The sequence below is a fragment of the Pyrus communis genome, chromosome 6 (assembly GCF_041283825.1).
Source record: "Pyrus communis isolate YQ-2024b chromosome 6, ASM4128382v1, whole genome shotgun sequence".
NCBI classification, from domain to species: Eukaryota; Viridiplantae; Streptophyta; class Magnoliopsida; order Rosales; family Rosaceae; genus Pyrus; species Pyrus communis.
This window is the reverse complement of record NC_142570.1, coordinates 13,609,481-13,620,129: the sequence shown is the minus strand read 5'-3', so window position 1 is coordinate 13,620,129 and position 10,649 is coordinate 13,609,481. Positions and strand designations below refer to the sequence as shown.

The 10,649-nt window shown below is 43.6% G+C and overlaps 1 protein-coding gene across 1 annotated transcript; it reads right to left on the bottom strand.

Moving 5' to 3' along the window:
- Positions 1-4,110: 4,110 nt before the first annotated feature.
- On the bottom strand, positions 4,111-10,103 carry LOC148696322 (uncharacterized). The gene is made up of 2 exons (XM_088696201.1): positions 8,678-10,103; positions 4,111-4,181 (listed from the first exon to the last, which is right to left on the bottom strand). Exons 1-2 carry the CDS (start codon positions 10,101-10,103, stop codon positions 4,111-4,113), a joined length of 1,497 nt encoding a protein of 498 aa, XP_088552327.1.
- Positions 10,104-10,649: the final 546 nt, after the last annotated feature.

Here is a 10,649-nt window from a genome sequence, read left to right as displayed (position 1 = left end):
AATAGCTACTAACCACCAAAGAGAGCCGCCAAAGAAGATCCATGAATGAAACATCCAAGGAGTTGAGTAGCAAAGGTAGATGTTAGAGGAAATGCGGTGAGGAACGATATTTTCAAAGGAAAGTGGCAAAGTTGAGACAAGCTCAGGGTAAACTGAGACAAAGCTTAAGGAACACTGAGATAGAAGCTCATACCAAATACAACTCAGAAAATAAAAATAGCAAGGTAAAGAAAAGGAGGGAAAGGTTAGGGAAAGAGAGAAGACGGCTAAAATTAGAAGGATTTGGCTGCCATCGACCCCAGCAAAGGAAGGGTCGGCAGCTAAGAAGTAATTTTTAGGGTTGGCTGAGAGAGGTAGAGCTTTTTGAGAGAAAAAAAAAAAAAAAAAAAAAAAAAAGAAGAAAGATAATTATGGTGTTTGATCTACATATATTACATTCCTAAAAGTAAAAAAGTTCTTCAAACTAAAGCAACTCGTTAGGAAGACCGAAGACCCCAAAATTCGTCAAACGTTGTACAATGCTATTAACTTGCAAAATCACTAAATTGAAAAATTAACGTATCATTAGCATCTAACTTGTCGATTCATATAAATTGGTGCACTTTTCTATTTAATTTGCAGTTAGAAAATTTTCTTTCCTTGTATGAATCGATGTGTATGAGGACTACTTATTTTCTTGAACCCTCTTGTGTATTGTTCAGAACATAGAATTTGTTCCAAGTTATTGTCCCATTACCATCCTACAAAACAAAACATATAAAAAAGTTCCAAGTGCCAAATAAAATAAGTAATTGTATAAAAAAAAAACATCTGAATTCAGGGGCAAGAAGAAGATTCCATGCAATGCCACAACAAATGTGTACAGCAAATTCGTGCGGAGAGATAAGAAGGTGAAACTTACAACTACCAAGCCATCCTATGCAGTGCTTGCCAGGCTAACCAACCAAATAATTCAATAATCTGTAGTGCAACCACAGGTTATTTATTTTCATTTTTTTTTCTTCTTGCTCAAGGGTCCTTTGATGCAGATAGAGAAGGGAATTAAGTGGGCAAAAAGAATAGAAAAACAAAAATTTCGTAAAAGTATGATAGGTCTATTTAGGACCACCAACGGAATTGCCAAATGTTGCATTCTTTATTATGTATACTTTGTTTTATACAAGCTATAGTGGAGACTGAGAGAGTCAAACTTAGGACTTCAGAAGTAATATCAGTGTGTATTTCGCATATTTTGGTGTAGTCAAATTAGCTCAAGCGAATGTATACACTAAAAAAAAAAAAATTGTACTCTACTGTACACCTCCAAGTTGGAGTCTCCCTCTATACACTTATTAATAGCTCATTTGAAAGTACTTTTAAAATGACTAAAATCACTTTCAGAGAAATGTTATTAAGTTAAGTGCTTATCCGGGATTCACTTGCATTTTTACTAATGATTTGATTTCAAAATCATTTCCACCAAAAAAGCTTTCATCCATTTTAAAGGCACTTCAAAACGAGGTAACAGTATTTCTCATTTCACTATTCTTAAATATCGTGAAATTCGTATTTTTACTACCTTAGTTTTTTCGCCTCACTTTCCTACGTAAATTTACTTTTTTCTTCCATATTCATGCTTCTATTAGCCTTGCAAGGTGTACATGATGGTTCAGGCAGAGATTTGAAATAAGTTATGTCAAACTAACATTTCAAAAACTTAAGAATAGCATATGTTGCCACGTGGACAAAAATCTAATTCCCGGCAAAAAATTGAAATTAAAATTTTGCCGGGTTTTTCCTATCCCTAAGTTCCATGAATGAGAGAAAGGCCGCATCCTAGCGTCTTATTTCTTTTAACAATTTTTTTTTTATTTTGCCAAAAAAATTTAATTTCTTTAATTGTTTCATATGTCTATTTTGTTTTTTTTTTTTTTTTTTTTTTGGTGGGGTAAGGGAGGGGGGTGCCCAGTGTCATATTTTTGCACAATTATCATCGAATAAGTGCCGCATTTACACTTTAATGATCCTTTTGACACTCAAGAGTAGCACAGTGCGAATTCATGATATTTTTTTAATCTAATATAACGATACTTGAAAATAATAAAGTGATAATTACTTTGAATTTAAAGTAGGTTATATATAATTAAAAAAAAACATATTTTTCTTCTTCAATTTTCTTTTAAAAGCAAATTTGAGTTGGGTCTGCAAAGTTTGGTGAGAAGATTCTTCCGATCTTAGTCAAATGCAAAGAGACAAGATTTGAATGGAAAGGAGCAAAGATGTAAAAATGTACTCTCACATTAAGTGGAAAGAAAGCAGAGAAATTGACCCTGTTGGCCACGTGTCGTGCTCAAGTATGAGGAGTTGGAGAAACTTGACATCACAGTTAATGCAGATGATTGTCATTTCCAGCTGGAAAATATTATGCAAATGCAACGTTAAAGACGATTTCTCCTCCATATTCCCCTTTATTATTATTATAGAGAGAGAACAATATGCTTAAATAAGTAATTAATTAACTAATGATATTTGTGAAACAATTAATAAAAGAAACAAAAACAAAACCAATGTCTTGTCAAAGAACGAGGATCTTCTTTGTGAAGATTGTAGAAATCATTACTTTATTATATTCGTTTATCGTATATTGTGTTATCAATTTTCGTTAAATATTATTTGTATTCAATTTTAGATAAAAATGTTCAAAATGATTTATAACTGTAGAATGACAGATGAATGAAAGCGATAAAATGATCTTCAGAATTCCCGTAAAGGGAATTTGAATGGGATCATGTCAAAGACTCAAAGTCATTACTTAAAACGGTTCAATGCAAAGGCAGGAGAGAGAGAGAAAGAGAGTCAGTTTGTTTACTTGTCAACTAATAGTAGAGACAAATTCGAGACACCCTCTTCGTCTTCTTCCTTTTTCTTCACTTTTTTTTTTCTTTGGTTTATTTTGCCAAAAAAAATTTAATTTCTTTAATTGTTTCATACGTCTATTTTGTTTTTTTGTTTTTTTTTTTTTTTTTTTGGGGTGGGAGAAGAGAGGGGGTGACACACCCCGACCGAGATCGGAGCGTGCTGGCCGTCACACGAAGGTGACGTAGCCATGTGCACGTGCGGAAGCTAATAAAGTAGTAATAAAAGGTACGAATAATTAAAAACTAGCATACAAAGTACTAGAATAAGTGCTAGTATGTGCGGTACAATTCCAGAGCAGGTCTATAGCAGCCCAACAAAAACGACAACAGTAGTATGCCCGAAGGCGACCCTACAAGGGTGAGTGTCTGTCAGAAACGCCGAAAAGCCCTCTGGGGAAACCACCGCAACGGCTAAGCAACTAGAACCTAGAGGGGCGCAAAACAAAAGCGTGAGTGGGCAAAAACAAAGCTTTCGAAAACCATTTATAAAATACTTTCTAACCCCTCGCCGTAAAACCTGTATACTTCCCAGAAAATATATATACGCATAGTACAAGTGCTAAGCATGCACAAATATATGCCATATGCTCGATAATATGCCATGCCGACATCTCATAAAGATATGCAAGTGCTCAGGTATAATCATATCAACATCGTGTAATCTGGCAGCCGGAGTCACCTAACGTGACCTGTACGGCTGCATATAGAGCTCTAATCTCAATCTCAATATCTGAACCTGACCACGAGTTGGAACCACCTAAAGTGGTCTGTACGACAGGACTGGGTGTAAATAAGTGCTACGATCACGTGAAGCCTGGGCGAATAATCGCGGGTCACCTACAAGTCGGAACCACCTAATGTGGTCTGTACGACAGGCCTGTGCACCTAGCTTGGATCCAAGCTGAGCCTAAGGTGCGAGAGGTGAACATCACGTGAAAGCCTGTGCCTTGCTCAGGGCGGGAGCACTAACACCGGGGGTGCAGGTTATGAGCTCTCTAAACATCTCAAACAACTGCTGAAAGTAAATGCGAATACCACTTACCTGTGCGTCCACAGCACCCAATATGCATATATATATGTATGCCACTACTAATGCGTGCAATGATGCATAAACGATAATAATAACATGCATGGCATAAGGCAAATAACCCTTTTTAAATCAATTTCTGGGAATATAAATGTATATAGGTATATACGGAAAACAAAAGCCCACTCACTGGTATGTAGAAGGGTCGTAGCCCCCCTGTCTCGCGTGTGCACGCTCGTCCTCGGGGTACGTGTCACCTAAATGCGAAACAACTATAAAAACGTTAATTTTAAAGCACATAACCCGTTTCTCGTAAAAACTTCTCATACATTGCTCAAAATGGACAAATGAATATACCAACGTGCTCTACACAACCTCAGGATCACAACCATATTTTTAAAATAATTTTTGGACCCCGCACGCGCCCCCACGCGCCAGCACAGGCACGGACCCACGCGCCCCCACGCGCGGCCACGTGCCAGGCACACTGACGGTGTCAACAGACGCCGTCAGGAATATTCCGTTAAACTGACGGAATATTCCGTCAAAACTAACCGGATCCGTTAACGGCGTTAGGAATATTCCGTCAGAATTGACGGAATATTCCGTCGCCTTCCTCATTCGATCGCCGGCGACGTCGCCGGCGCCGGAAACTGGGAAAACCTGCAACTTGGGTTTTCTCGCTCATTTTTCATCCGTTTTTCGTGATTCTTGGACCAAATGAAAGCCCTAGACTAGTAGAACATGTCCCAACAAGTTTTAAGGGCTAAAACTAAGAGATTATACCTGTGCAAAATCTTCAAAACCGGCCAACTTCGAACAGGACGATCCCGACGTCCAATTTTGTCCAACGAAGCACTCCGAGGCTCCTTGGGACCTCACCAACACATCTACAAGCTTCAAAAGCCCAAAAACTCAATGTACAAATCTTGCATGAACAGTACTCAATTCGGCCATTGATGAAACGACGTGAAAACGAAGTGTTTCTCACCTGAAAAGGGTATGGCTGAGCTCGTCTCGACCTCACGAGTCGAATGGTGTAGTTGGTTCCTTCGATCTGTGGTGGTTTGAGTGTTTTTGATGTTTGTCCGTACTTCGAAGGGAGAAGAAGAAGAAAGGAAGAGAGAGAGAGAGAGACACGGGACAGAGGCAGAGGGAGAGGGAGAGTGTGACAGTGTGTGTGTGTGAGTGGTCCAACACCTACCACCCCACACAAACAACCCACAACGTGACAAAAATCGAACTAGGGGCAAAATCGTAATTTCACACGTACGTTTTTTAAAAATCCCGGGACGGGATGTCACAACCTTCCCACCTTATTAGAATTTCGTCCCGAAATTCAAAACAACCAAGTATAACCCCTAGTGGTCAAAGAACAATCGAGGATACAAATCCCTCATCCGATCTTCTGTCTCCCACGTAGCTTCCTCAACTGAATGGTTCCTCCACAAAACCTTCACTAAACTCACCGTCTTGTTCCTCAGAACCTTCTCTTTCCAATCGATGATCGTCACCGGTTCCTCGTCGTACGTCAAATCTGGGTTAATCTCTAACGGTTGAGGAGGTATCACGTGAGATGGATCAGCAACATAGTGTCGGAGCATAGACACGTGAAAAACATTATGCACTCTAGCCAACTCCGGAGGCAACTCCAACCTGTAAGCTACCTCACCGACTCGTTCTGTGACCACGTATGGTCCAATGTACCGGGGGCTCAACTTCCCTTTCTTTCCGAACCGCACAACACCTCTCCACGGTGAAAGCTTCAGAAATACCCAATCTCCGACCTCATATGTTCTGTCTGTAGCATGCCGATCCGCTAAACTCTTTTGCCTGTCCTGAGCTGCTTTCAAGTTAGACTTGATTACCTGAACATTCAGAGTAGTCTCCTCGACAATCTCCGGACCCACTAAAACTCTTTCTCCAACCTCTGACCAACACAACGGTGTGCGACAAGCTCTGCCATACAAGGCCTCAAATGGCGCCATGCCAATGCTCGAATGAAAACTATTGTTGTAAGCAAATTCCATCAAATCTAACCGCTGGTGCCAAGCATCACCAAACTGCAACACCGAAGCTCGCAGCATATCCTCCAAAGTCTGAATAGTTCTCTCTGACTGTCCATCAGTCTGTGGATGATACGCCGTACTATAAAGTAATCTCGTGCCCAAAGCTTCCTGAAAAGCCACCCAAAACTTAGATGTGAATCGTGGGTCACGATCCGAAACGATACTCACTGGGACACCATGATACTTCACCACCTTCGAGATGAACAACTCCGCTAAACGGCTCAAAGAATACTTCTCTCTCACTGGAATAAAATGAGCCGATTTAGTGAGTCGATCGACGATCACCCAAATGCCGTCAAAGCCATTTTGTGTACGCGGCAACTTGTACACAAAATCCATGGTGATGTTTTCCCATTTCCACTCTGGAACGGGAAGTGGCTGCAACAACCCAAACGGCTTCTTCCTCTCTGCTTTAACCTGCTGACAAACAGCACACCTGCTCACATACTCGGCTATCTCCCTCTTCATACCCGGCCAATAATAAAACGGTCGAATGGTATGATACATTTTAGTAGCTCCTGGATGCATGGCATAAGCCGAGATATGTGCTTCATCGAGAATTTCCTTCTTCAACTCCACACTAACAGGCACGAACATTCTACCCTCTAGCATTAACATGCCATCCGAATCTCGAACTCTGAGATCTCGCCTCTTTCCTTGCTCTCGAGCTTGAATAAGTTCTTGAGTCTCCTGATCAGCTACCTGAATCTCAAGCACCCGATCAACAAGTATTGGCCTAACTTGAAAATTAGCAAGTAGAGCCACATCTCGGTCTTCTGCTTCTAACCTTACTCCCGTAGTACGCAAGTCCGCCAATAGAGGAATACGACTAGCGTACAACGCATTAATGCGACCCTGAGATTTCCTGCTAAGTGCATCAGCCACTACGTTCGCACGACCTGGATGGTAGTCAATCGTGTAATCGTAATCGCTGAGCAATTCCAACCACCTCCGCTGGCGAAGATTAAGCTCCTTCTGAGTAAAAAGATATTGGAGGCTCTTGTGATCTGTAAAGATCCTACACTTCTCTCCGTAAAGATAGTGTCTCCACAACTTCAACGCAAAGATGATAGCAGCCAACTCCAAATCATGGGTAGGGTAATTCGACTCATGAGGTTTCAACTGCCGCGAGGCATAAGCAATCACCCTACCATGCTGCATCAATACACATCCCAGACCATTCAAAGAAGCATCGCTGTAAACCTCAAAATCACCACTATCGTCTGGGAGTGCCAAAACAGGTGCATGAGTGAGACAATGCTTCAACTGCTGGAAACTCTGCTCACACCTATCATCCCACTCAAATTTAATATCCTTCCTCGTTAACCTCGTCAACGGCAAGGCAATCACCGAAAAATCCTTAACAAATCTCCGATAGTACCCCGCCAATCCAAGGAAACTTCTCACCTCGGTGACGGTTCGCGGTTGCTCCCAACTTTCTACAGCTGCAACCTTCTGAGGGTCAACCAAAATACCCTGAGCAGAAATGATGTGCCCCAAGAACGCAACTTGATCTAACCAAAACTGGCACTTGCTAAACTTAGCATATAGCTGGTGTTCCCTCAACCTCTTCAACACCAAAGTAAGATGTCGAACATGCTCCGCTTTCGACTTAGAATACACCAGAATATCGTCAATGAAGACGATAACTAATCTATCCAAGTAAGGTTGGAACACCCGGTTCATCAAATCCATAAAGGCGGCTGGTGCATTCGTCAAACCAAATGGCATAACCAGAAACTCGTAATGACCGTAACGAGTTCTGAACGCCGTCTTAGGGACATCATCCCTACTGATCTTCAGCTGATAATAACCAGACCTCAAGTCTATCTTGGAAAATACACAAGCACCTCTCAGCTGATCGAACAAATCATCGATACGAGGCAATGGGTAACGGTTTTTAATCGTCACCCGATTCAATTGCCTGTAGTCGATGCACAGCCTCAAAGTTCCATCCTTCTTCCTCACAAACAGAACTGGAGCACCCCAAGGCGAAGTACTAGGCTGAATAAATCCCTTATCCACTAACTCCTGCAGCTGAACTTTCAATTCCCTTAACTCCGCGGGAGCCATACGATATGGAGTTAGAGAAATAGGATTAGTACCTGGAAGTAACTCAATGGTGAACTCTACGTCTCGATCTGGGGGTAGACCAGGTAAATCCTCCGGAAAAACGTCAGGAAAGTGTCTGACCACTCTCACATCCTCAACTCTACTAGGAGCGGCCTCATCCAACACCACATGTGCTAGGTACCCCTGGCAACCTTTAGACAATAACTTTTTCGCTCGCAGCGCCGAAATAACGCCGTGTCTCACCCCACTTTGCTCACCTACAAAAGTAACCTCAGGTAGTCCAGGTCAGTGAAACGTAACTACTTTCCCGTAACAGTCAATGTTGGCACGATAGAAGTGCAACCAATCCGTGCCCAGAATCACATCAAAGTCCACAATATCTAACGGGATAAGATCGGCTGATAAAACAACACCCTCTACGATCACTGGACACCCAGGGTACACACAATCTACAACACATGTCTTTCCTCTAGGCATAGCGAACTCTAAGTCATACCCTAGAGGTGTGGGGCGAGGTTGCGTCACGTGAGCAAATGTATGAGAAATTACGGAATGCGTAGCTCCACAATCAATTAAGACTCTAGCGAAACAACCAAGAATGTTCAACGTACCCATAATCAAATCCGGGTTGTTCTGAGCGTCCTGCAGAGAAATATTGTGAAGACGCCCCTGTCCCTGCTGACGCCCACCGCGGCCTCTGCTCGCCTGAACGCCGCGTCCCTGAGCACCACGCCCCTGACTGGGCTGACCCGACTGTCTCGAAGACCCTGCACTGCTAGTGGCAATCTCACCCTGCTGATACTGTCCTCCCTGATACCACTGAGAACCACCTACTGGAGCTGGAGGATACGGCATATAGCCGCCTGAATACTGAGGATAGCCACCCTGGGAATAGGGATCCTGGGGGTACTGATACTGCCCCGGAGCATAAGGGACAGCATCACCCTGATAGTGATAAGCACCACCTCGACTCGTCTGGCCGTAGCTACTAGGACCCTGGATCTGCTGAAGCGGTGCAGGTGGTGGCATAAAGGTCTGCTGCGGTTTCTGCTGCTGCTGGCCCTGGGGACAATTCGCCGCTCTATGTCCCACCTGTCCACACGTGAAGCAACCACTGCTACCACGTCTACACTCGCCGAAATGCCGGTTGTTACACCTGCGACAAACTGGGGCTCTGCCTCGCCCACCATCGCCCTGCCTCTGGCCTCTAGCGCCACCAGAAAATCTACCTCCACGGCCCTGTCCAGTGGCACTGAAGCCACCACTCGAAGAACTCGAGCTAGCACCACCCCTCTTGAAGTTCTGAGTCTGACGGGGCCCGAGCGATGTCTGACCTTTACCTTTGTCGTCTTTCTTCGAATTGCCGTCTTTCCCTTCATCACTATCGCTCGACATATTCTCAGAGTCTTCGATCCTCAACAATATCTCATAGAAGTCCTGGTAAGTCCCGCTGTGGACAGCAGTCGCCATCGAACGCCATTTCTTCTTAGTACCCTGGCGGAAGAGACGGAGCATCTCCGCCGGATTACCAGCGACATCAGGATGATAACGAGACAAATCCGTAAACTTGCGGTAGTACTCATTCGCTGACATCTTCCGCTGCTTCAGTTCAGTAAACTCCTGTTTCTTTCTATCGATGTACTCAGGGGGCACATACCTCCTTTTGAACAAATCTGTAAAAACATTCCAATCCGTCCTCTGCTCTGGAGTCAACCTACGAAGCGCCTGCTCCCACCAAGCTGCAGACTCAGTATCCAGGAACCATGTGGTCGTCTCGACCCACCTCTCCATAGGGAGATTTCCCTGGTTATGCAATACACGGAAGGTCTTCTCAACGTGTTCTAGCCAGCGCTCTGCATTCTCATGCCCCTCACTGCCCTTAAACTTATCCAACTTCAGATTATACATAGTCTCCAGAGGTGTCCTCTGGGGAGGGCGCATCACTGACTGAAGGGCTGTAGCGAAGACTTCCCCCAACTGAGTAAGATCGGGGAAACTAGGCTCAGAAGAGCGACGGGGTTCCCGACGAGGAGGCATAATTCTGACAGAAGACACCAAAACCATTAGAATACTCACAAGGACACAGGACTGCCAAACCTAGGCTCTGATACCAAACTGACACACCCCGACCGAGATCGGAGCGTGCTGGCCGTCACACGAAGGTGACGTAGCCATGTGCACGTGCGGAAGCTAATAAAGTAGTAATAAAAGGTACGAATAATTAAAAACTAGCATACAAAGTACTAGAATAAGTGCTAGTATGTGCGGTACAATTCCAGAGCAGGTCTATAGCAGCCCAACAAAAACGGCAACAGTAGTATGCCCGAAGGCGACCCTACAAGGGTGAGTGTCTGTCAGAAACGCCGAAAAGCCCTCTGGGGAAACCACCGCAACGGCTAAGCAACTAGAACCTGGAGGGGCGCAAAACAAAAGCGTGAGTGGGCAAAAACAAAGCTTTCGAAAACCATTTATAAAATACTTTCTAACCCCTCGCCGTAAAACCTGTATACTTCCCAGAAAATATATATACGCATAGTACAAGTGCTAAGCATGCGCAAATATATGCCATATGCTCGATAATAT

What these genes read in the sequence shown, in the direction of transcription:
- LOC148696322 (XM_088696201.1), bottom strand. Translation starts at nt 10,103, where the DNA reads ATGCCTCCTCGTCGGGAACCCCGTCGCTCTTCTGAGCCTAGTTTCCCC. An exon ending in CAACCCGGATTTGATTATGG is followed by an intron (nt 4,182 to 8,677) that starts GTACGTTGAACA and finishes TTTCGCATTTAG; the next exon opens with GTGACACGTACCCCGAGGAC.